General features: G+C 42.1%; 1 protein-coding gene across 2 annotated transcripts in view; it reads right to left on the reverse strand.

Annotated features, from left to right (window-relative positions):
* LOC310644402 (dual specificity tyrosine-phosphorylation-regulated kinase 1B-like) overlaps positions 1-27,436 on the reverse strand; it is a 37,322-nt gene that overhangs the window by 2,729 nt on the left and 7,157 nt on the right. Inside the window, exons 2-12 of one of the 2 annotated variants that reach the window (XR_014493295.1) lie at positions 13,902-14,047; positions 13,286-13,405; positions 12,821-13,009; positions 11,055-11,202; positions 10,054-10,340; positions 9,636-9,782; positions 9,184-9,324; positions 8,296-8,599; positions 8,033-8,139; positions 7,263-7,892; positions 754-826 (exon numbers count right to left, since the gene is read on the reverse strand). Coding sequence is in view for 1 of the 2 variants with exons in the window: in XM_083369333.1 (XP_083225459.1) it covers positions 7,497-7,892; positions 8,033-8,139; positions 8,296-8,599; positions 9,184-9,324; positions 9,636-9,782; positions 10,054-10,340; positions 11,055-11,202; positions 12,821-13,009; positions 13,286-13,405; positions 13,902-14,047; positions 21,972-22,059 (2,073 nt within the window). In the remaining variant the exon portion in view is untranslated. Of the gene's footprint in view, positions 1-753; positions 827-4,056; positions 7,893-8,032; positions 8,140-8,295; positions 8,600-9,183; positions 9,325-9,635; positions 9,783-10,053; positions 10,341-11,054; positions 11,203-12,820; positions 13,010-13,285; positions 13,406-13,901; positions 14,048-21,971; positions 22,663-27,436 lie in introns of those variants that run through there. The other variant, XM_083369333.1, reaches the window with a different exon arrangement.

The raw sequence follows: 27,436 nt of genomic DNA on the forward strand, positions 1-27,436 counted from the left end.
TTCTCAACCTCGGCAACTTTATGTGGGCCTCAATTTCCAGAATTCCCCAGCCAGCCATGCTGGCTGGGGAATTCTGGGAGTTGAGGTCCACCCATTTTTAAAATGGCTAAGGTTGAAAAATACTAGCCTAGGTGAGCATGACAAAAATTACACCAGCTTCAGCTTCTTGGTTTTTTTTGTTGCAAACTCTGTGGTTCAGCAAATACCTCCATTTTTCATTCATCTGTTACCTGTGTTGCACATGGCACTCTGGTTTGGCGGTTTTTTGCCCATTTCAGACTAACTTTCAAAGGAATCTGGCCAGTTCTAAGTACACATAAATGCCAGGTGATTCCCACCATCACACTAGGTCTGATCAAACATGCAGGATATCTACAGTTCCTAACTGCAAATGGATACCCGGCTATTTTTTTTTTAAAAAAATCAATTTCTAGCTTTTGTCATTTATGAGTTAACTCAGTTTGTTCTGTCACCCTTGAAAACGAGCTAATAGGCCAGTTTGCACTTCCCGAGGGAGTGGGCGGCGATAATCTTGCACTACAGACTTCCATCTGTTACCATTTTGTAGCCACCTTTAATTTTTTCTCTCTTCTGCTGCCCAGAGATTACGGGTTTTTCCTTTCCCCCCCCAAAAAAAAAAACTGTCTTGCAATGAATATAGCAGTGACCTTTATGAATAGTTTGTATTTTTAGCATTTTTCAGTTATGCAAAAACTCTGCAGGCCAGTTTTGACAAGAGGAGCTTGTACTTACTCAGAAGACCAAAGATGGATTAAAACCAGCAGATACATCAGCCGAGGCGCAAGGACTATATAGCATCCAGGTCCTGATGTAAATACAGAGAGAGCGAAGACAAAGGCATGTTTTTTTCCTGTCGTAGTTGAAGCAGCAGAGTAGTTGTGACTGGAGAAGCGGTCTGAATTCTGTCAGCTCTATAGCATAACAGCAGCAACTTCGCTATCCTGCTAAGTGATTTTCGTGATGTTCACATATTTATTTTCAAAAAGGAAAGGTTTTTTTTAAAATGAACAGACAGCTTAAAAGGAAGCTGAACAAGTCAGGAAATCAAAATAGAAACTTGGATATAATCTGTACTTCAAAATAGGGAAGTTTGAAAGGATACCAGTGTGATTAATAAGCTCATCAAGGAAGCAATAAAACTTAAGAAAAACTTCCGAGAAAACAGTATGACTCCAATTGAGGGAAGGAGGGAATAATCTGGTGCAAGAAATGTAAATTTGGTGGCTAGGGAAATGGGGAAAATCTCTGGTGAATATTGCCAGCATAAAGATGTAACAGGAAATTATGGTTTGAATCCTGGACTGAGCCAAATGCTTTGCTTTGGTTTAGAGGGTTTTATAAACACACCTATTATGTGTGTTTACAAATGTCCTTTAAAAATATAGCCAGAGATTCAGTTAGGCTTCTAAATGGCAAGCTAGACAGGCTGTCGAGGAACAGAATTCCTCAACTCTTTTCGCTGTTAAAAACCACTGTAAAACACCCGTTTCTCATTAGGCCTTTTCAAGATGGAGTTTCAAAAATAGGAGCTAAATAAAGGTCAAGGTAAAGGTTCCCCCGCACATGCGTCCTAGTCGTTTCCAACTCTAGGGGCCGGTGCTCATCTCCGTTTCAAAGCTGAAGAGCCAGCACTTGTCTGAGGATGTCTCCGTGGTCATGTGGCCGGCATGACTAGACGCCAAAGGCGCACGGAACGCTGTTACCTTCCCACCGTAGTGGTCCCTATTTTTCTACTTGTATTTTTACGTGCTTTCGAACTGCTAGGTTGGCAGAAGCTGGGACGAGTAACAGGCGCTCACTCTGTTACGCGGCACTCGGGATTCGACCCACCAAACTGCCGACCTTCTGATCGACAAGCTCAGCTTCCTAACCCACTGAGCCACCGCATCCCTAAATAAAGGTAGAGATGTGTTAATATGTACTGATCTTTAACAAAACAAAACATCGAGCCTAAATATTTGTGCTGCTGCTGCTGCTGCTGCTATTATCAGTTATTGCAGATGGAAATTGGAACGTAACCAACGGTTTACCAATGATTCCTTAAATAGGAAATGGCATGTTGAAATTAACATGAGAAGTTTTGCTAAATATTGTCAATTCTGCAAAGACAGTTTATCCCTTGCTATTGTTTTTGCCTCGAAATATTTTGAGCATATGAAACAAGCATGTGGTTCAGAAGATTTAAAGCTCCTGTGGAAATGCTGCTCCTGGGACAAAATGATGGCGCTCCTAAGGTGTTTACAAGCAGCAGCAGAAATAAACAAGGGAAACCTGCAACTGTCACTGTTCGGGTAACACATTGCAAAGTTTGAAATCAGAGGGATGAGGTAGCCATGCCACTTAAAACTCCTGCTGTGCTGTTTTTTCATACCAATGCATCATTCCCAATACATATGTACACGTAATCCTCGACTTACAACCATTCATTTAGCAACCGTTCCAAAAGTTACAGCAACATTGAAAAAAGTGACTTGGGGATCCTTGCACTTAAAAACCATCGTAGCATCCCGACAGTCGTGTGATCAAAATTCAGGCACTTGGCAACCAGCTTGCAGCATCGCAGAGGTCACGGGATCATCCATTTGTAACCTTCCCAGCCAGCTTTCAACAAGCAAAATAAAGGGTGTGAAGCCAGGTAAGCTTAATTACCACAATTCGTTTAACGACTGCAGTTGTTGTTTTTTCCCCACCCTGGCAAAAATGGTTGTAAAATCAGGCACGCCTCACTTAGCGACAGAAATTCGCTAAGGTGACCAGTTTGTGGTTGTAAGTCAAGGACTACTTGCACATCAACTTGTAACTTCACTGTTGATTAATCAAAGATCTCTGTGTTGTTGTGAGTACGTCAGATAAAAATAGTGTCTATGTATTGGAGAAGAAACTGAAAAAGGGCCAGAAATGACACACATTTAAAGAACAAGGAAGTTATCACAAGGATCTGTTAGGCTGCTTTGTGTCTATACAAATCGGGTGTCCCCATTAGGGGCAACCTTGACTATTTTCGTTCATATCCCACCAAGAAAAGCCATCTCCCTATCCCAAGCAAGCCCAATCCACCCTACTATCACCAGAATAGGGGAAGGGAAAGAAATTGATTTGAAGGGAGTTCTCCCTCCGTTAAATAGCACCATTAATTTGGCAGCAGGGATTGATCTCTGCTAAAAACTGATAAGGGGTGTGTGTGAAGGAAAGTCATTTGGCAAGTCAGATTTCCCTCACCTAGCAATGTGTGTTGGCTTTTCCACTGACTTGCAGAAGAAACTGGGCGATGATGGAGTGTCAACTGGGAACACAGCCTTCCAAACTGTCCGAGCTATGGCTATGCTGTATTGAGCTGGATAAATTAATAGCCGTTAGGCTACATTGAGGTTATTAATCCAGCTAGCTCATTATTAACTATTCAGATATTTTTTCTGTGTTCCTTTAGTAATGTACATAATCCATTTTCTCAACCTCCAGATGTACAGGTAGAACTGGTGTGAAATATATATTAAAGATTACCACATTTGAGCTGATTTGGCTCAGGAAACAAATTGTAGAGTTCATGGCTGAGCTTAATGAACTTACTTAAAAGGAGGGAAAGGTGAGAGGAAGCGGTATCGCACATCAGGGTGAACCTATAACAGGGGTGGGCAACCTTGGCTCTTTTATGACTTGTGGACTTCAACTCCCAGAATTCCTGAGCAATTCTGGGAGTTGAAGTCCACGAGTCATAAAAGAGCCAAGGTTGCCTACTCCTGGCCTATAAGGATATGTGACAGTTGTTCTTATGGACCTATTGTCAAGACATTAGATTGAACTAGAAAAATGTAGCACATATTGTGTAGGAATTATTAACTGGAAAAGGAATATGGTCAAAAACATTGGGATGTGTGTGTTTGTGTGTGTGTGTGTGTGCGTGCGTGTAGCTTCTGTTTTTGCCATGAAAAACCTGTTTGTGATTAAACTAATTACATTTTCATGTAATATCCTCGCAATGAAAAGAACCATTACATTAGCGACCACAGCAATACATCAAGAGTAACGATAGCGGAGTCCAACATGTGGAATTCTGTATTTTCACTGTATATAATCAGACAAGACTAGAAGTTGGAAAGAGAAAATCAAGCTAACCCAATCAAAACAGTAATTATCTCAAACACACACCCTGAAACACCGGGGATGTCACCCATTAGTCAAAATGGTGAATTAAAAATGAAGGGACTTGAGCAGATTAGACATTAATATCCTCAGCAACCCTATATATAGGCTATGATTTGTACAAGCTAGGCAAATTGCAAATTTCCATTTTCTTCCCTATTTGTCACTTTGAGGTACAAGATGGTAAAATAGCTCTCCTCAAGAACCAAAAATACGCTATTGTTTTTGTTTCCTATCCACCAAAGCAAAAATACAGGTCTCATGGCATAAACCCAGTGGGGATCTACAGTGAAAGACTGACAGGTAGATGGTGTATAACTGGTTAACCCAACATGCTACCCTTAATCCAAATCTAAACAAATCAAATTATGACTTAGTACAATGTGTGAACCTCTCCTATGCTTTTAGTAAGTCCTTGCCTTTAACCACATCAGCCCAGGAGAAGAAACAGCCCTATCGCTTTTTAAATCCAAATGGTTTTTAAATACCCATGTCAAGTTTATGCTACAAGTCTTCTTGCTTACCCAAATTAACTTTATAGTGTTAGGGATTGTATTTACAGCAGCTTTTATCCCCCACCACTCTAATTTGAACTTGTTTAAAACCAATCTCCATGGTCATTTTTAAAGTCCCCCCAATTAAAACTCGGGCATAAACACTCAGGCCTAATCCAGGTAATTTGCAAATGAACCACTGAAACAGGAAAGTCAACGTTTCCTTTAGTTTCCACACTTTTTCTTAGATCTGTATCTAACGGAAATTAACAGTGACTCTTTGCAATGACAACCTTTCCTTGGGTGGGGCAAGTTAAAATTCAAGAAAGTTAAAATTCTACAGAACTGAGAAATCATTTCCTTCCCTTGTGCACCTGCACGGACTACATACTATTGTGGTTCCTCATTTCAAGCTTGTAAAATATTCGTTAAAACACAGCAAGAGCTGTGTTTGCAGTTACAGCTATCCTGTGGTAACTAGCATTTCAATTCATTGGTACCAAGATAATCACACATGAGGCAAGTTGCCGAAGATGAAAACTAGTTCCTTCCTTTGTGAATTGTGTGAATTCATTCTGAAGAATATAGAGGGATGAATGACAAGGCGTGAAAATGTGAACTCCATGGTGGGGAGGGAGAGACAACAGGTAGGCAAGCAAGAACACAGAATCCTTTGATGCTCATTTCTAAACATTTATCGTTTAAGGAGGGCGGGCTTGCTAGCTAACAATACATTCCCAAGTTTAGATTAATTCTAACTAACTTCAGCTCAGAATCAGCACCCAAAACTGCAGGGCGTGCAACTTTTGTGATGCTTGTTGCTGAGTGGCAGTGCCTGAGGGTTCCGTTTCCAATAGAAAGTTCTTCGTACAAGTATCAATGAGTGACAATTTAATTTTTTTAATCCATTGTGGAATTGTTCTTGAGTACGGTTGCGACTTTCTTTCCAGTTAGACTGCCTATAGCTATTGATGTCTCCATAGTTCTCCTCCCTAACTGGGTATCTACGCCACTCCTTCTCTGCGGTAACACGTCTTTCAAATTTCTTTAAGTAGCAGCAACCTGTGCAAGGTACATACCTTGTTGTAAATAACACAACAAAGCCTTACCAGTGAGAAAACGTAAAATACCATAAACCTGCGTAGGCTGTGAAGTATGCTTTATTTCAGCTTTCTCTAGGTGGCAATGGACACTAGAGAAAAACTGCAGTGTCCTCATTCCAACCATCTAAAATCTAATGAGCTGCCTCTCCTCACTTCACCAGGTCTGTTTGCACTTCCAAAGCTAGCCTTTATGGCGGATTTTCAGGAAACTGGATCCTAATATCAAATGTCAAGCTACAACGTACCTGTGTGTATGTGTAATGACAGCTAAGCGCAAGGCTAATATTAACACAGTGTGTGAAACCTGTAGCTCTCCGGATATTGCTAAATTAGAACTGTCATTATCTCTGGACATAATGGCTGAAGCCCACGGGATGGGAACGTCACAAGTTTCTTAACCCTGATCCACTGGAATGAGTTTCTAGACTAAAAAAGGCTGTGCGCCATAGACAAAAGCCACATTCAACCACTTGATATTTCCACTGAGGCATCACCTTTGGTCTGACTTTAGCCAGGCCTGGAACTACGTGTCCTGCACTAGAGAACAAAGAGAACATCTCGTTCCAGAGCAATCTGCTGGTGCTACAATACTAACACAAAACATCTCTAACTCTGGTCAGACACTAGCACTTTTCTTGACTGCATAGTATGATAGCACTAAGCACCTGGTGAGTAACAAGAAGCAAGTGGAAAGTGGAGATATGTTCTCCAAGAGACCTTTGGCCTTGGTGCATCGGTTTCTTGCCTATCCAACAGGGAAAGGGAGGGAATGGGAGGGGGAGGGGGGAATACCCATATGAAGTTAATATATTGGTGCATGCTTGGGTGCTAAGGTTAAGGACCAATCTCAAGTGACAATGAATAGTGATATCGGGTCACATCCCTCATTCTCTGCACAGCTTCCAAACTTCCTATTCAAGAAAGCAGAATCAGACGACTGTGCAAAGATGCAAGAGCTCAAGTAAGGCAGAGTTAACAGTTCACAGCCATGGTCCAGCTCAGGTCCCACTTTGCCACCTTTCCTAAGGTAGCCTGGCACGTGTGGTTCCACCCAAGGATGTCAGAGCACAGACCTAGGCACTATCCCCTGGCATACACATAACAAGAGGCAGGTCCAAGATGGCTGTGCATGAGTCAGCATAAACATTCGCTGGTTGGGGCAACCCTTTTATTTCCAAGCAGGGAGGGAGTTTTAGCAGCAATTCCCATGGGACCACACAGGCCACCAAGCCCATCAGTCCATGTAGTGCACAGGAGTCTGTCTGTCCGTCCAAGCACAGAATGTTGAAATCTCTCGCACCAGGGAAGGGAATGGCTGGCAGGCCACATGTCGCTGAGTGAATCAAGAGGGGCTGTGGCCAGGAAGGACCGCATGTCAGAGAAAGCACTGACTGAAAAGGGGGAAGGCAGCATCCAGTTTGCAAGGGCGGCAGGATGCTGGCTCCACATGCTTCCCCCTCTCAACCCCCCCCTCCCTCCCTTGTTCCCACCCAGTTATGCTTACCACTGGCAGCAGAGTCCTGGGTAGTAGCAGGACCTGGTCTCCAGGCTGGCCATAGCCAGGCAACCGACCCATCCCACCCCAAGTCCTGGCCCACTCAGATTCTCGCATGTGGAGAAGTGCTCTATGGGCACTAGTTCCCTGCCCTACAGTTAGTCCCGGCCCGTCCAGGCTCTGGTGCAACAAAGGAGTGCTCTCGCTGGGCACCGGCTCCTAGCCTGCCGGGCCAGTCCATCATCAGGAGCTGGCAGCGGTGCCCTGGGGCACACAGACGCCCATCAGTGCAGTCTCGTCAGTGTCTCGGTGCCCACGGCCACGAAGTGGGTAGTTGAGGCCAAGTCCCTCAGGGCGTGAGCCGCCAGCAGTCCTAGTCCGGAAGGCCGAGGCGCCCAAGTGCAAGCCGGAGGAGCCCAGCCCGGTGGGGTTGCAGTCCAGATGGCGAGGGCCCAGAGACACCTCCATGGCCTCCGGGAGTGGAGGAGATAGCGGGAGAGGAGGGCGCTGGTATGGAGGATGCCCGCTCGGGGGGAAACATGGCATGGCCTGACTAGGTGTGGGCTTATGAGGTAAGATGTGAGGAATACCCTCGTTGTCACCGCTGGCCCAGAGACGCATCTGCTGCTGAGGAAGCGCCTACAGGAAAACAAGAGAAAACAGGGATAATTACAGAATGGATGGAGACACAGGAAGGGGGTAGCGTCGTTACTTTTAGGGCTAGGGTTTCAGAGAAGACCCGCAACCCTAAATGGCTGGGGCTTGATATCTAAACATACCTGGGGACTCTGCATCTCACAGTCAGCATGCACTGTGCCCATGTTGCTGTAGTAACGATTGCTGTAGCGGTAACCACGGTTGTCATTGGAAGAACCACTGGAACCACCTGTGGGAAGACAGAAGAGAGGAGAAAAGAATACTCGTCAGATGGAGTAGTATGAACTCTCCGAGCTGAAGATGCTGGGAACCGGACTGCTGGGAACGTAAGGAGGGGAGGGAGAGCTAGAAAGAAGGGGAGGGGAAGGGAATGAGGGATACATACCCGAACTGGACACAGAACTGGTGGTGCTGGTGGAGTGGCTATGTTCTGTTCCCAGGCTTGGCGAGGTGCTGGCACTCGTATTGGTGCCCTCATCAGCAGTTTTCTTGAAAAAGTTATGCTGCAGGGCATAGAAGGGAGTGATGCGGCTACGGGGTTCATAGTCCAGCATGCGCAGCACTAAATCCTTGAACTTCAGGTAGTCGGAAGGCGAATGGCCCTGCTCTCCTGCACGGCGTCCACCTGGGCCCCCACTCTCTACCCCTAATACTTCATGCAGCCGCCGTGTCCCTGGAACCTTGTAGTCCTAAAAAACATCAAGAAGCAGGAAAATTAAATGGAGGTTGGAGAGAATGTGCGTTATTCACTACTGTACAGAATCAAAATGTTTTCTTTTATTGTAAGTTCCACCAGAAATAATGCCCTCGTCTCCTTCAAGCAAAAGGCTTAATGTGACCCTAAAAGCCAACCCAAAGAACAGCAGGATGGCTGTTTGAAGTTGTTTCCCACACCCACTTTTGCAGGCAAGAAGTCTGAAGGGGGGAAAAAAAAGACCAGAATATGAGCAGAAAGAGAAAAGAGGATTTAATCAGCAACTAACTGTCCGTGTATTTTCATCTCATTACTTTAACAAAGTACTCCACAGGAAACATGCTAGAATGAAGAATTTCATCATGAAAACCCATTTTCTTCCAGTGTCCACCTTTAAGAGGGTGTATTAGAGCAGCCTTACAAATATTCTCCTCCTCCTCCTCACTTCAGATGCATTTTCGGGCACGGATATAATACAGCAGGTAGACCTTTAGCACAGTTGTCTACTTTTTCTTGAAGGGCAGCAGAACTAGGAATCAGAAGAAACCCCAAGAGCCAAGAGTCATGCAGAGTTATTACCTTCCTGCCATCTTTGCCCCGCCGGAGGACCCAGCCCCCCTCGGGCAGCTTCTCAAAGTATTTCCGAGCCTTGGGAGCCTGCTCCAACATGTGAGGTGGTGGCAGTCCCAGCACCTCCACAATCCGGCTCATTTGATCCGCCTGCAAGAGAGGAAAGGGGGGGGGGGGTGTCACAGGATCAGAGGCAGCCGATGACAGCCACAACCTTGCAGACCTTCTCCCCCGATATGCATTTCTGATGTCCTTATTTCTTCAGTGACCTCTGGAATCCATCTATTCTATAGGCTTACTGACTGAGAAAACTGGTCAGGGCGCTCGGACACACCCACCATTTTCCACTCAGAACCACCCAGGTTTCGCCACGCTTGGCCAAGCTCTCTGACTAGGACTCCCGACAGAGTTTCAATTCCGGTGGCTGGGAGTTGTTCTTTGAAATGTAAAGACCACTTTACCTCATTGGCCCCACTGAAGAGGGGCTCTCCTGTATGCATCTCCACTAGAATACAGCCTAAGGACCACATGTCGATTGCCAGGTCGTAAGGCATGCCTAGCAGCACTTCGGGCGAGCGGTAAAAGCGGCTCTGGATGTACTGATAGATCTGCAAGGCCAAAGATAAAGAGATGGTCAAACGTCTGTGCTGAGAGTATCAGAAAGCCAAGGCAGACGGGATTCCTCTCTGTGGTTCTCTTGTCAAACGGTGGCCGAATCAAATGAACTCCCAACTGGGCAAGACCAAAATGCTGAAGATCTGAGAACCAGGGGGCCTCTTCGAGCTCAGAAAGGGCCAAGGTGAGCCGACAGAGAGGTGTGTAGGATCAGGCCCCGGGAGAGAGTTTCAGGGGGCAGGTTAGAGCGCGAGAGTCACTTACACGCTGGCCCAGCTGACAGGAGCTGCCAAAGTCCACGATTTTAATGGCGCTGCGTTTGGGGTTGCAGAGCAGGATGTTTTCAGGCTTAAGATCACAGTGGATGATGCTGAGTTCAGGTGTCGCCAGGAAGAGCAGTGCAGTACATAGCTGCTGAGCAAACTTGCGAGTGAGATTGAGAGAGACGCCACGGAAGTTGGTGTTACGGAGCAGGTCATAGAGGTTGTAGGACAGCAACTCAAACACCAGGCACAAATGGCTCCGGAACATGAAATGACGCTTCAAGTGCACTGAGGACGTAAAGAGAGCAAACTGGTATGACAATACTGCTAGCCTGCTACGACTCTCGGTTAATTCTTTTGACGGGATCCCACTGAAAGAACCCAGTTCATAAAATACTGTGTTCAGTAATAAGTACCCTAAGGTAAAGGTAAAGGTTCCCCCGCACATGCGTCCTAGTCGTTTCCGACTCTAGGGGCCGGTGCTCATCTCCGTTTCAAAGCCGAAGAGCCAGCGCTTGTCCGAGGACGTCTCCGTCTCATAGGAGCGCGAACCATACTGTAAATTGTGCATGCGAGGGATCTAGGTTGCACACTTCTCCTTCCCTCCGGTCCTTGGAAAAATTGTCTTTCACAAAACTGGCTCCCGGGGCCAAAAGATTGGGCACTGCTACTCTAGAGTAGGGGTAGGCAACCTTGGCTCTCTTATGACTCATGGACTTCAACTCCCAGAATTCCTGAGCCAGCACTGGCTCGGGAATTCTGGGAGTTGAAGTCCACGAGTCATAAAAGAGCCGAGGTTGCCTATCCCTGCTCTAGTCTAGAGGATCATGTCAGTGAAATCTTGTCTTCTTATCAAAAGGTATGCTGTTGGCCACTTCTCTCCACCCTGTTTTTAATTAAGTCCTCCAATGCATGGAAACTTCTCATCAACCTCCAATCTCGGCTACATCTTATTTAATGTTTCTCAACCAATTCCAGAATCTCTCTCCCACAAAGTCTCACCAATGTAGTATTTCATCTCCGTGTCATGCTGGTTCATGAGCTCCAGCAGCCGCAGTTCAATCTGAGCCTGACTTAGAAATGCTTTCTTGTTCTTGATAATCTTGATGGCTACCCATTCCTGAGCCTGTTGATCGTAGGCCTTCACTACCTGCAGGGGCAGAAAAAAAACCATAATAAAATTACCTTGCATTTAATCTTATTCTTTATTACTTTGGTATATGCCTCCATTTCTGAAGACCCCAAGTAGCTTACAAATAACAGTGTAAAATTAAAGCACAACCAATCAGTATCAGAATGAAAAGGACCTTGAAGTGTCATCATTTGGATCGCAAAATCTCCAGGGATCCCCAAAAGCTCCTCCTAGAGCAGTATTTCTCAACCTCAAAAATTTTAATAGGGGTGGACTTCAACTCCCAGAATTCCGCAACCAGCATGAGTGCACATCCTGTTGAAACTCCTTAGGATTCACTGGCACAAACCTAACTCATACGGTATTGCAAGATGAGGCCTCGATCAACTCAGATGGCCCTGCCCAGACTTCACTAACTCTGAGTGAAGTAGGCTGATTGGATCCTTTAAATGCTACATGAAGCCCAGCAGACAACCTGGCTTGGTTTTTCCCCTAACAGGGCTACTGCTGTATGGTGTTTCACGGATTCAGTAACAGTGGAAAATATCCTTCACTGCTCTTACAATCCAAGTGTAGGCTGGAACTTGAGACTTTACCTAGGTTCAGTCACATGTTTTTCGCTTTACACCACAGTTGCTCTATGTGACTCTTAAATCATATAATCTCCCAGAGCTTCTCAAAGTTCCAATAAGCTCTCTTAAGGTGAGTTTACTCAGAAGCAATTCTGTCAACCCTTGCAGCTGCACTCTGTTCCCCCGGGTTTAGCAAATATTCAGTAGTGCTGTCCACTGGAAACCAACAAGAACCATTAGGCACTTGGGATGGGCCAGTCAAACAAGTCTTTCCTCAAATAAGTGTGGGGAGCCAAACAATTCCATAGTAACCAGAGAGTGATTCTATCCCTAAGCTGCATCTTAGCTGCTTCAAAACCAAAAATCAAATAAAAAATCTGAACATGTAGCCACCCATATGTATCAGGGCCACAATCTTGAACAAGTCCATGAATGTCATAGTGGTCATGAATTCAAAAGCTGCATCCCCATCTCCCAATGAAGGAAAACTAAAATTCCAGTACCAACACACTTAGGTAGGAATAAAGCTGGTGACAGGGAGTCTAATGCCGTGTGAATATCCCTAGCTTGTCACTAAGGTCTAAAGCCACAATTCCACCATGTACCATGTTAGTAGTTAACTCTTAATTTTCCAACAACAAATTTGGGAATTGGAAAAGGAAGCATAGCTTAGGATGAGGTGGAAGTACAAATCCTAGTCACTTACAGGAGACAGGATCTACAGCCTTACAGAGACAAATAACCAGTCCACATAATACTGTTTTGTGACAGGCAAAAATTCTGTGGGATTTCAAGCAGAATGCCTACACACCCTCCTTTGGAATGCAAAGTGGCGTTACGTAGCATTCAAACCACGTGCTCTACCACTGGCCAGTGGCTCTTTCTTTCTGGCCAGATTGAAGGTAATTTGCTGCCATTTCTATACTGTCTTCAATCTGATGGAAGACGCTACCTGCAGCAAAGGGGGTTTTCAAGCCCCTGTTCACAATGGAAATGAGTACAGCTCCACATAGGGTTACAGTTCAGATATAAAATTATTTTCTTTGCTGCCCACATCCTCTGACCTGTCCAAATGATCCTTTGCCAATGAGTGAGTCTATCTCATAACGTTCTAGCCAGCGCTCGCCATTGCGGACAATGTAATCATAGTTGTCATCATCATAGCCTTCGTTGTGCACTTTCCGTTCCTTTTTGGTACTTGTGTCCTCAGGTGCCACCTGCAAGGCTCGGCGTTTTTTCTTAGCATAATAGACCTGTCAATTATAGCAAAGATCAGGGTGTAACTAAAAACCAATCAACCACCCAATTAAACAGGAAAAAGTGTGTATGCATGTGTACGCTGTGCTTCTTAAAAGATGAAAGTTACTTTTTCTCAGGGCAATGACTGAAGGTCTCAGGTTGTCTACTGAGAGAACATGGAACGGTTACCATCAACGTATAACATGAAGGAAAAATGAGTCTGGAATTTATGACATTACTGCTCTTCCTCATTTCATATATTAAGCAAAGCTGTCCTCAAAAGAACTTACCTCATTGATATGCTTGTATGTTTTGATGAGGTCCACAGAGAGCTTGCGCAGTGGGGCTGTGGCAGAGTCCCGAAATGTAAGTGGGATCCTTCTCTGCAGAATGGCCAGGTCTGGCATGATCTATGGAAGAGAAATAATGAAAAGACAACAGTTAGATATGCTGTAGGTATAATTCTAATGGAATTGCAACCCCTTACCATGCAGTTTCCTTAGGAGAAAAAAGATTCACAAGGGAAAGAGTGTGCAGTAATGATGTTAAGATGACCGAATTTTGATTTTGGAATATAGAGCCTGTCACCAAATTTCAGCTTCTTCCAGGGGCTTGACCAATTTTTTTCTTTCAGTTGGAAGTTATGGCTGATACTATAGAAGCCATTTACTTCCTCTGGAATTTCCATCCATGTTCCTTGGTTTACAGACTGAACTAGTGCCTGGATTATAATGGCAGGTGCTAAAAACCAGGGCTTCAAAACTGCAAGATATGCATGCAGATTTTGGTTGGAATAGCCACAGGTCGAAAGCAGGAAAAATACTAAGTTTAACTGCATGCTTTCTGACGAGAAGCTGAATGGGAGATGTCTAAGGAAGGCAGAGTAAGGATTTTCCAGGGAACTACCTGCTGATGCTCAGCCATGGTCTGGATGCTGGAGAAGGGAGCATGGCTGTGCTGGCTCGACATGATTGTCTCAGTAGGAAGAGAGCGGCCCAGAGAGGCAACCTGGCTGCAGGGAGGCAGCTGGCATTGTGGGGTGCTGCTGCCACCTAGAGGACAAAAAAAAAGCCTAGATGAAAAATATTGCAAAACATGGTTGTACTGCCCCAAAATAACATTATGCCTTGACCGCAAAATGAACTACAGTTTAAGAAGAGAGTCAGATTATCTCCATTACAATTTAGAGTGAAGATATTTGGTTCTATTCCTAGCTTTTCTGTAGGAAAGAAGGAGGGGTGCCAATGGATCTAATTTCCTAAAATAGCCCAGAATGACAATAGAAGTACATCAAATCGTTATCTATTAAGTACATTTTTAGTAATACTGAAAACCACAAAGTGAGGGTCCAGCACATACAATTCACTATTTTAATGCTCATTATTCCCTAGCATTTTCTTTATTTACCTTGACTTCTCTTTATATTTGCCAAACAAAAAGAATTTATTTGTGCGGCTTCAAGGTATTGCATTAAGAAATAAATTACATGTCTTTTATTTTTCAGACTTCTAGAAGTAACTACTGAACAGCACCAAATGGGAAACTGAGGGACAAATACGAGATGAATGAAATGTTGGCACCGAGATTTAAAACCACAGAAAAAGGAAAAGAGAAAGAAAACGATGGGTACCTCCCAGAACATTTTTAGTACCGTACCTCATTCAGTACAAAGATGGCTTTTAACTATCAAGCAATACAGCCTGGCAGGTATGGTGTTAAGACTCTATCCATTAAGATTTGGGTTCAAACTCCATGCTCAGTCCTGAAGGTTACTGGGTGACCTTCAGAACAATAACTGTCACTTAGTTAATCCTCCTAGAGCAGAAGTGGGGAACTATGGGAACTATGGCCCTTTTATGACTTGTGGACTTCAACTCCCAGAATTCCTCAGCCAGCATGGCTGGCTCAGGAAATCTGGGAGTTGAAGTCCACAAGTCATAAAAGTACCACGTTTGAAGACCCCTGTCTTAGAGGAAGGTCAGGATAGAAATTTAATCAATTCTAGGCCTCGAAAATGAGTTTCTCTTTACCTGTTAGCATCAAAGATACATTCCTGAGGACATCCTATCACTACTGTGATGGGATTTTGGAAAGGGAGGATTAGAGGATCATAGGTGCAGACAAGAAAAGCAGGAGGAGAAACTAAGGTGGGGCCAAGTTTGAAACACGTATAGGAGGGGCAACAAGTAGAAAACGAGAAGAAGGCATAGAAGAAGGTATTTACATTAATTTTTGGTGAATACCTCTTCTGGGATACATTTTCTGGTAGGCTGGGACCACAGGGATTGAAACAGATTGAAACAGATGATTCGGTGGGCCTTAGGCAAGAAGCAACATTTTTTCATGCAGCCAAACCAAATTGCTTAGGGCCATGCAAAATGTTCAGGTGGTGACTTATTTCAAATGAGATTCAATTGAATACCCTTTCAAATCAAGCCTATGATCTGAGGTGTCTTCAGATAGCTTTGGAGTGATTTGATGATGATCTAAAGATTCTTTGCAGCTTCTGGCTTTTTTAGTTTTAAATATATTTTTCCTTCCATAAAATGACAAAGCTGAGGAGCAAAGTAGTAGAAGCGACTGGATTCCCTGATGGTGACATGAATAGCTGGGTAGTGAACTATGCCAACAAACGTCCCAGCAAAACAGGTGGTCTGAGAGTGGTGAACCCATTGATCTTTGATAATAACATTTTTAAAAACAGGTTTTTGATGTTTTTATTTCTAAACCAATTCAGGAAAATTCTTTATAGTCTGTTTTCTCATCCCTTGCAGACTGTTTTAAAAGAAGCGAAGGGGGAATAGTTCAAAAATATATTGCAATTAAACCCTGTAAGGTAGCTAGACAAAATTTTGCAGGTTGGTGTCCTCTAAAAGATCTATCACCACAGCTATTTTCATCCCACTCTGCAAATAAAGTAGCTAAAAGTTTTAATTCCAAGTTTTAATCTTGTTGCTTCTAAATCCTGAATCTTACATGAAAATCAAATCCTGCCATCTTCAAATACTAAATCTTGAGTTTGTATCATTTTCTGGTTGTTTTATGCACCCCTACACATTTTAACATTAGTTTTATTTATTAAAACAATGAAATACAAAAGAAGAATCAGTATTATGTAGTGATTACACAGTGAAGAAAAAAACCCCTAAATATCTTAAAATATTTAAAATGATCTATATGTAATAATAACAGAAAAACTGATAAAGTATAAATAACTATATAAAATTAATAGACATTAACATCATTAAATCTAAATCATATAGCAATATAAACCCTACAAATAAGATCACATTTTGAACATAGTTAGATAAAAGAGTTCCCAAGAGTATATGGAGTAATCAGTGTTTTAACTATTTCTGGCACTGCCTTGAGGTTCTGGACTATCGTTTATTGATCTTCTCCAAGAAATAACTTTTTACTGTCAATGAAAGAACATTATCAATGTGAATGTGTGGAAATCACTTTTCCTAATACACAAATATTACAAACAGTCCAGACAAGGTCCTGATAAAACACATAATATGATTTTAAGAAGCAAGTTTTACTAGAAAAGTAATGAACAAGAATTCATTGAATAATCTGGAAGTGCCAAGTGTCCATCCTTCTTGCTTCTAATTTCAATCTATGTCTCATATGATATATATGCTGCCTTATGTCCCAGATGCATTTTCCCCATTACACTGATATAAAGATGAAGGCCAAGGACTCATTCTGAAGCTGTTGCAGGATGTTTATGATCTGGTAAGCCACCCATATTCCCTGTGCAAAGAGGCAATGTCTCCCCTCAGCTGGAAGAGCTATTCTCAGTGGCGTAGCGTGGGTTGTCAGCACCCGGGGCAAGGCAACCGGAAGCGGAAATAGAGGGGCGGGCGGGCGGTGACGTCACGGCACTGCTGAAAAGACGCGCCCCGCAGCGGCGTAGACTTTCCAAGAAGAGTCGCGCGCATGCGAGATGCTTCCGGGTCCCTCTCGAGGGCGGCTGGGCGGGGCTCCGACCTGCAAGAGCCACTGCATTCAAGCTCACACGTGAGCCCCGCTAAATAAAGCCACGCATGCGCACGAAGCTAGGCCGGCCAGCCAGCGGGTCCGTCTTCGCTCGGCCAAACCTGCCTGGGCGCCTGCGGGGTGCTTGCGGTTGGCCTGAGCCTGGGTGGAGAGTTGGCCGCTTCTATTTATTTTATTCAGTTTATGTGGCCGCCCATCTCACCTGCCGGACTCATTTCGCTTTGCAAGAAAGAGCAGCTCGAGAGCGGAGCCAAGCCAACTCTGTGCAGCCCTTGGGGCTCCCTGAGCTCAGTGCGAGCGCGCCCCCCCAGATGTTGCGCCCGGTGCGGCCGTCCCCCCCTGCACCCCCCACGCTACGCCACTGGCTATTCTAGCTATCAGCCTCAGCCCCAATCACAGTGGTGAGGGGACTTGGATAGAATTGACCATTTATTTTCACTAGATCAGTCTAAAAGATCTGGACATCTTCACATGGTTCATGCCTCAAAGGCAATAAGGTGCAGAATCACTGTAAGTTACAACTAGCACTAAGAATATAGGCAAATATTTCGTTCTGAACTAGCTACCTGCTCCACATGACATTATAGATAATTTCACTCAACTAGTTCTTGGTCAGCCCATGTGATCTAGCAAGAATTCTAGCACTTTGCTTATTTGACTGAGGAAGGCCAGTTCTGATTCCCACCCCCCTCAGCAATTACTTGCAATTTTACACTAATCACAGCACTTTTTTCAAAGTATTCAAATAATCCCAAAACTTGAAATAACTTAAATTTTGCTCAAATAACTTACATCCATTTGCATGTTATATTAATAAGGAAATCATGGTGTTTTCTAATAATCTGTAAGTATATATAAATGGACTTCTCTAATTTTTAACTTCTAGATGAAAAACGTCTGCAGGACCAGACCAGATTACTATTATCAATTCTTTTTTTTCCCAAAGAAGAACTATTTTACAGGATACCTTTTTTTCTTCCCAGCATTACTAATTATGAAAAAATAAAACATGAAGGATTTACTAATATAAGGTATTAATCTAATTATATGCCAAGAGAAGTGGAATTTTGTGCATGCAAGTTCTCTCTCTCTCTCTCTCTCTCTCTCTCTCTCTCTCACACACACACACACACACACACACACACACACAAATTCTCTGCTAGTTGTGAGAAGTGGTAGTGCAGGTCACAGAATTCTAGTTTTATATCTACTGGAAATCTGATTTTGACTTCATTTTCTTCATGTTACTCTGTTATAATGGAATATATACAGCCTTGATATGCACAATACTGGTGAAAATAGTTTTATTTATCTGTCACATTTGTATATTATCAGAATTCAAAAATTCCTAGCAATATAATCTAACATGACCTTAGAAGGCATAACAGTATATTAGTTCTGCTTTACTGTAAGACCTGCCCTCTTCACAAGAAACTTTTCTAGACTAAAACGGTAAATCTAGGCTCAAATTTGATTCTTAATGATTCACAATACATTCCAAGGGACCACTGTAAGAAGACATGGGACACAGCTAAGAAAGAAATTAGCTAAATAAGGACACATCAGGGGCAGGAAGTAATTTAGCTACCATGTGAACAGTGTTTGTTTGGAAGCTGAGCTAGATTTGTAACACTTCTAAGCCAGCATTGTCTACTCTACACTGACTCAAAGGCAATTCTCTTGGGCTTTCAGGAGATGTTTTCTTCAGACCTATAATCAAAGACCTTATATTAGAGATGCTAGGACTGAACCCAGGGCATAGTCTGCAAATGATATATAGTGTTACAAACTAATGGTTAATTTCTGCTACTTTGAAGTGAGGATAGCCCAAGAATGGATTCCATGGAGCAATGCTGCAGGAACAAGGATCTCAATGAACACTTTTAGACTCTGTCAAGTACCGTCCTTCCAATGCCTTGATGTCACATAAGTTGTGAAGGATTTTTAATGTATTGCATATATTCATCCTGGTGGTGTCCCAACCATGGATTTGAGCCTTTACCGACTTGACCTCACCATGAAAAGTATGCGGCTAGACCATCTGCTGCAATTCAAGGAGGCAAGGCTGTCTGTTTAGTTTAAAATGCAGCCTTGCCTTAAGAGTACCCACAAATAACATAAGCCAGTGACATGTCATATTAGTCAGTAGTCAAAACAGTGGGCTGGAGCTGGCTATGTCTACACAGCATGTAGGTTCTACACTGTGGGGGAATTAATTATAATGCAATTAATTACAATATATTTAAATCAATGCATTTAAATGTATAGTTGTTTAAATAAATTGGACAAGGATTTGAATCAAATGCTCCCATGTCTCTCAAGATGCCATATTAACATAATATGATACCAAGGGAACAGCAGAACCCACTCAGCACTAAATTAATATTAAGGGAGCCTTCAAAATTAGCACTGAAGTTATAGGCTATCTCTCAGTTATGTTTGTGATTTCTTTCCATTGAATTTTTTTTTTTTGCTTTTCCTCAAAACAGAGATAATTTAGATCCGCGCAACTGTTCACTTTGCATATAAAATGCAAATTTATGAGGTTTGATCTTGAGATGGCCGTTACTGGTCAAATCTCTTGTGTGTGCTATTTTTTTTAAAAAAAAGTTTAAAATGTGTTTCTTGTGTTTATTTTTTTATACTTTTTTTTTGCTGTTCGCCACTCAGAATCACTCCTTGTAAGATCGGTGGCCAGTTAACTTTGATAAATAAATAATAAATAGAATTTATTATTACTAAGGATGGTGCCCCAGCAACACTCAAAGTACTAAGTGCTATTCTTAGATGTGGAAGGGATGTTTTAAGAGTGGCTGGAATGGGTTACAGTAGCGAACATGTTAGAGAGCTAGCTGTTTCTATTCCTAGCTCTGCTCCACTGAAGCACAAAATCCAGTACTGTCTTGGCAAGTTCAGCCCAGCTACCTGCAATTCTTAGCAGGACAGTATCTCTATAACGTTATGCTAGCTACAGCTGCATACTTAACAACAGGGCTTTGGTACTGCGCTTGTGCCCTGTGCAGACAACTTGAGTTCACAATTCTGGTCAGGCAGAGAAAGCCAAATTCCAACTCAGAAGAGTTTGCTTAACTAAGACAGCTAATTTCTTTTCTCAACCAAAAGCACAGTTAAGTAGGTGACAACGCACTCTTTACTAAACATAATGCAGAAAATCATTTATAATTCAGTCCAATCCTAGGGTTAATTGCAAGTCTTTTCCAACAATAAGCTAAAATGGAAATCATATTTTGATCCTCTAGGATGAATATATTATTAATTGCTATTCATGGTACAAATATGACCATCCATGATTGGCTTTATTAAGTACTATGGAATATGGCATTGCAAACAGTACAGATTCTATGACTTAAATAACTGACGATCAAAACCTTTAAAGCCTATGGAGGCACTGTCTCTACCAGTTATGAGTTGCATCACCTCTATGGACCGTACTCTTGTTTTCTCCCCACTGATACCTCACTCCCTTCACCTTTCACACTTTAATTTTACTTTAAAAAAAAAAGGATAGTCACAAGTGAATTCTCAGAAACACAATTCTGGATGCACTTGTACTGTTTATTAAGACTTCTGTATCTTGGATTCTATCTAGCAAACCGGGGCTTGAATATGAAATTAATAAATCTAAGTATAATTTAGACCTAGAAGTATTTTATTTTTAGGTCCAGCCAACAAATGTTCTGCTATTAAACGCAACCGCAAATGGTTTCTTGAGTTTCATATTCCACATGCATTATCTTGCATGTTGAAGCCTATGTCTCGTAGCCCTACAATGGTTTAAGGGCTTTTTGTGTTTGTAAAATAAAAGTTACTCAAGGTGTTTCCCTTTAGTAAAACAAAGTATCTTTCCATATTTTGAAAGGAGGATGTGAACTCATGCATTTAAACAAAGATTTTGTTTCTTTACAGCACTTTTCCTCTCACAAAAAATTATTCATACAATACCATTTTTAAGAAAATACTGCAACCACCTTAACTAAGCAGATCAAACAGTGTTTCCATCAGATAAGTGACAAAGATAACCAGCAATATAATATGCAACTCCCATTAAGTTCACTGCTCATTCAGTCTAAGTAAAATTCTGCAACTGTGATAAGATTCAAAAACTTCCATATATGGAATATTCCTCTGCTATAGCAATAATTATAAGCATGATCTTTATGATGCATTGGTGTAGAATTCATCATGTCAAGTCTTAGAAATTCATTCAAACTCAGCCATGTTACTCTTAACTTAGGCATGTAAACCCTAAAGATGTACTGCTATGGTTTCATAAGATTTTCATTCTCATTACACTGAAGACAATCTATTCCTTGCATTTCAAGAAACTAGGTCACTTCATCTTAGGAGTAAAAAGGCATCCTAACCTAGATTTTAACTGTTAAATAATTTTTAATATCAATTTTACTGTTAATTTTAATCTATGTTTTAAACTTCCTCTCTATATTTTTAACTTTTCTTAACTATCTTGAGTACTTGTCAGAGTAGAAAGGCAGGATATAAATCAAATAAAAAATCCTAACACTTCAGCTAGACGGGGGTGGTGGTGTGTGTGTGTGTCAAACTACCGGCCCATGGGCCAGATGTGTCATGCCGAAATCGCACCCACCCCATTGCCGGCAATGGGAAAAAAGTCACGATACATCGCATGACATCAAAGGACATTGCGAGTTTGACACCCCTGAGCTAGACTTTCCTCCTCAGAATGCTTCCAGTTTCTCATATTGCTCTTTTATACGGCTTAAAAAATATTTTCACATTACAACTTCCTCTCCCATCTCCTTCAACTGTAAAACAAAATGCCTTTTCCTTCTCTAAATAATCCACTGTCTTTTTGCCCTATGATCATAGACAACTGTATACCTCATCCTCCATCTCCATATTGACCGCTTAGGAGAAGGATATTATTAAATGGCTACGCAGAATCCTTCTGCTACCACAAACAGATCTTACCTGTGACCATTTTTCTGTTGTAGCAAGTGGAAGGCAGAAAACAGGAAGGCTCTTGCCGGGCCCAATGTGTCTGCAATGTCAGCAGCATTGTACAAGACGGATCTTGGCGATGGAGAGGATCACCATAGGGAAAGGCCACTTCTGTTCAACCACATACAATCCACTGAGTTGACAGCCAGGCTTTTTGGACAGTACTCACCCAGGTTGTGCCCCTGAGTGAGTCTTAAAGCCACAGTGAGCTAACCCAGAAAGCAGTGCTACACAGCTGTCATTGCAAAGGCTATGGAAGGTCAGTGGGCTTGGAATGCTCTTTTGCCTGGATCAAAGCAAACAGCTGGTTGCATGCCATGGCCAAGTGGAAACTGATCAGAGGAACAGCTGACAAAAGATTTCTAAATGCAGCCCAGAGAAGCCACTAAGGAGAGGGCTGAAATGTGCCAATTCTCAACTCCTCTAACAAATGCTTCCTCTAGGCTGCCACTTGCCCCTGGTATTCACATGTTGGTAAAGGCCTGAGCCACAAGATTTTAGGAGACGTATATAAATATTTATTTTCTGCCAAAATAAAGCATGCTGTTTCAATGTATTTTGACAATGTATTGAGCAAGTTCAGCTTATGTTTTATTCAATAAACCATGGTTAAACAAGACAGTGAGCATTAGTGGCACACTCACTTTTGCACGATTATTTTGCAGCAAACTGATGCATCCAAATGCACAAACCTTGCAACTTTGACAAAAACCCAAAAAGTTTTCCAGCAACTTCAAGTTTAATCTGATTGGTCACATCCAATCTTTTGCCTCCCATAAAAACAAGGCTGGTAGTTTTACTATCCATGAAAAGACAAATGCTGCTCTTAAGCAACTGTTCGACTTCTCCAGTGCTAAATTTTAATGACTGACTCACTGATGAGTAAAAACAGTATTCAAACAATTAGTGTAAAATATCTGCAGAGACGTAAGGCCTTATTAAACTGTAATGTATATGTTTTGGTATAGACATACTATTGTTACCAATTCACGTATAACCTAACTTCTGAAGAACAGTCTGGCACATAGAAATGACAGAGGCTGTGTCTTGAAAATTCCCAAAGTAAAGTTTGCTGGCCACAGCATTGGTGAAACACAATTCCCAAACATAGTCTGTCTTAGGACCTTCTTAAAGGGAGATAAAACTGAAAAGAAACTTTATAAATAGCAAAAAGAAAAAAGAATGGAGCTGTAGGCCAAATTATACTATCTTCCTGGAATTGTCTGATCTCTCATTTTTCTGCTCTTCAATAAATTGGCCCCATCCTATAGTCCAGGGGTAGGCAACCTCGGCTCTTTTATGACTCATGGACTTCAACTCCCAGAATTCCTGAGTCAGCTGACTCAGGAATTCTGGGAGTTGAAGTCCATGAGTCATAAAAGAGCCGAGGTTGCCTACCCCTGGACTATAGTCCAATACCACTGCCTTTCCTAAGAAATTTCTAAGAAAGAAAGACCAAGCAGAGCTCATTGGGCGAAGGCAAATGTCCCCTTCTTTATATTTTGGTATCACAAGAGAGGCATTGTGTATACATCTGAAAGACTTAGAATGTGAAATTTAGTTCAAATCTAACATTGGTGATAATAAAACATCCAATTCTAAATCTGGAAGGGATTCCTTGAAATTTAGTTTCTTGCCTCTGGCAACCTGCTACAATTTTAACATCAACACCAGGTCACATTAACCCTCTTTCTTAGAAACATCTGATGAAGAATAAGCCAGTAAAATTATATCATTATTAATGGGCATTAAAGATGGGATGATGCTGATGCTGTTTTAACCCTGTTAAACCAAATACAATTTATTTTCTATCCAACCATTAATGCATGGGGTAAATTATGTGCCCCCCCATCTGAATATTGAAAGAAAGTCCTGCAGTTTTTTCTACCCCAATGACACCTGATTATCCCTCATATCATTGCCTCTCTATCCTCTGATTAATTCCTTCTAGTATATTAACATGTTTATTTTAAAAAATCTAGCATGCAGAACCTCAAATAAGGTCTTACCAGTGCTAAGTAAATTAAAGTACATGTTGATATATTCTCTGAAGAGACCAAAGAAAAATGAAATAACTTCTATAGCTAATACTCAATGCCACTCTAAGTATCTGAAGCACGTTCGCCTATCGGGAAAACAGAAGTCTAGAGAACTTCCAATGAAAAAGGTCCCAGTTACATTCCTGGAAGGAATGAAGACTTTTCTGCTTCTTTTTTGCAGGATTTTTCCCTTAACTTCTGGGTCCCTTAAGGCATTTCTGTAAGTCTTGAGAAGGTACTATGTTTTTCCTGACAGCTTTCAAAATTGTGTCGTCCATACTTTTGCTGTGCCCATGTATATACTTGCCACATCTTCTGCTAGTGATTGGAGGAATGGTTTCTAAGCCACAAACAAGTACTATCTGGAATCACTGAGATAATATATATATATATATACTGCACAGTAAAAGCTCCACCTGAACAGTAAGGAATAGCGTTTAGGAAAGATACTAGGATGGAACCTCATGTTTATTTGAAATAACATTATTTTGCCATCTAAATGGTTTCAGAGATGCTTTCTAGATCAAACTTGCATTTTATACAATTTGAGCTGGCAATATGATGAACTCAACTAAGAACTTGAAGCTGTATGCAAATACCACAATTTTCCCAGCTGCCTATTGAATTCCAAACATGTAATCAAAATGAGTAGAGTTGTCATTTCTGGAGATCTCTATTTGCTTTCTACCTTTTCATATGTTGATCTCCACCAAGTTTTGAAGCATTGGGGGCAAAAACTTGGAGAGCCAAGGACATGTGTTCATCAAAATGTATTTTTTAAAAGCCTTATTTTTGTACATTTTCTCAATGTAATCTGGTCAATTACTGACAGAAGAAAAAATGGAAAACTCCTTCCTTTAAATTGGAAGATTACATTACTTTTCTTGCAAAAAGTAAGGTTACTACATCATAGTTACATCCAAATGACCGCTGGATAGCAGAAGAATGATACAGAAAAGTCTCAGTTGCCATCTAGTGGTCATTTGGATTTTTGCCCAGATAATACATGGCACCCTCAACTGGAAACAAAAACACAACATTTTCCATCTTTCTTCTTTAGCTGGCAATTTATCTATTCTCTAGCTGCTTATCATTTGAGTTCCTTGAATCCATGAAAGGTATGCAGTTTATCAGAGCAGTTCTAATGAGGATCCTGACTCCTGACTAAGACTTGTTCTATAGCCCAACACTAACTAGTGGTAATTAAAAATTACACCTATGCTAGGGCCACCATATAATCCCAGAAGGAAGTGGATGCAAGCAACCTGATAATTAACAAATTAGATTTACTAATTTGACTCTTCTGATGCAATTTTGGATTGTGTTCCATTTATCAATGAGCAAAGATACACTAGTGTAAAAAAGTGATTGGTTTAGAAACAGCTGCATTAAACAAATCACATCTAAAGAGATAAGAATTTGATGCCAGCACAAGCTGAAAAACTGCACTGCATACCAGTAAAAATTTAAAATTTTAGACTTTCATGGCTGCCGGTGAGTTCTATACATATCAACGTTGCCAGCTCTGCTGCTGCAATGGCTTCTGATGGAACTGTGTAGCTAGTGCAATTGCATGGCCCCTACACAAGGAGAATGCACAACAAGCTTTTTGAGGCTGCATATGTCTCTTGTCAGAACACTCTTGCTGTTCAGAGTAGATGGGGGGGAGGAGGGGAGGGAAGGGAGGAAGAGAGGAGAGCTTCCACGAAAAGGAGAGTGAGGAGGGGTAAGGAAAAAGAAGCATGTTACAGGCACTTTGCAGCAGAGGAAATGTTAGCCAAGGAACCAAACTGCCATGTATGCAGGGTTACCTAGGGGAGTTTCAGTCTGTCAGCCCACCCTGGCATTGTACGTCACTGGCACTGGGCCATGCCTGCACTCTGCTTCCAGGCCACAGGCTACGCATTAACCCTCTGCCTGGTCCCTATTCTGCCCTGCAGATTTCCACCAGGCAGCAAATTCAATCCCCGCCTCTTCATTTGCTTCTGTGCAATGCTATCTCTGCCATGGCAACAAGCTTCTCATTGGAGAATCAGAGCTGCCGAGGAGCCAATGAGAAGCCAGGCGGTGTTGCTAGGTTCTCCGGGATGCAATGGGCTGATTATGCCCAAACAAAGCAAGAAAGAGAAGGCGAGAGTCTCCAAAAATACCTCGGTGAAGAACTGGCTCTCCTTCCAGGAACAGGGGCTAGAAATAACCTGCAAAGGGAGACCCAGCAACAACAGGGTTCACAGTGTTGGCAGAACGCCATAGCCACTCACTGCAGCCGTGATCTCTCTTGCGTGGTGACTCTTACAGCCAAGCTGGGTCAGAAGCCCTCCAACCCCCCCCCCCCAAAAAAAACCCAAGTGGTGCTTGAATCACATTTCGTATCTTTCTCCATCTTCAGCGTAACAAGCAACTCCATCATAAAGGGCTTCTTGGTTTGGCCACAATGCCCTAGCAGGTCCTGCGTCCTTTTGTGCCAACCACAAAGCATCCAGTATCTTTCTCAGAAGAGGCTCAGTGCCAGATCAGACGCTTATGTGAGTTTTATATAGTTAAGGAAGATAGGTGGCCAAAATGAATGGCCCTACGAACAGGAAACAGCTGTGCTATAATATTGGGCAGTTAAAAGAAGGACTGTATATTCTCCAGACTTCAGACTGTAGCCAAAGGCCACTGGAGTAAGCTGTGAACCTTTCCCTTAGATAAATCAAGGTCTGGATCAAGCCACGTCTTTCTACTCTAGGACTGCCCTAATTAGCCAGAAAGAGCAGTTTTCCCCCCTGACATAGTGTAGTTATTTCCTGGCGAGAGAATTATGCACCTGGGAACCTACTGCAACCCACTGGAGGTGAGGAAAAGCCCCAAAAGGTCATGCAATTGCAGTCCTAAATGTGCGTTTCAGAAACACATTGAAAAATTAAAATAAGCAAAATCCTTGCAGAACATTTTAAGGGCATATGATCTCATGAGGAAGGATGCCAAACAGTCTTTTGGGATTTTTTTTTTAGCTATGGATTATAATTTATGTCAAAAAGGTACACAGATCATTCCCAGCTTGAAAGGTTTCAGATTTCCTTTTATTTTAAACAACACATGATGAGAAATATCTCCTTCTTTAAGGAAAAGTTCATTCCATGCTCCACAACTGTTTCACTCCCCACTGTTTAATAATTTCAAATATATTGAAACCTGTCAATAAGACATAGCATATAGTTTGTAAACTGCTTTTATACAGGAAATCGTATAAAAATTTATTAAAAGTGTATGTAATTACTTTGCAATATTTAAACCAAGTTTATATGTCACAGTATTTTTTTCCGAAAGCACCTGAATTACTCACCTTCAATTGAACTCATAACAATAAAGCAGACATATCAGCCTCATTTACAAATTATTGGGGGGGCATCA

The sequence above is a fragment of the Vipera ursinii genome (assembly GCF_947247035.1).
Source record: "Vipera ursinii genome assembly, chromosome: 9".
Classification (NCBI taxonomy): Eukaryota; Metazoa; Chordata; class Lepidosauria; order Squamata; family Viperidae; genus Vipera; species Vipera ursinii.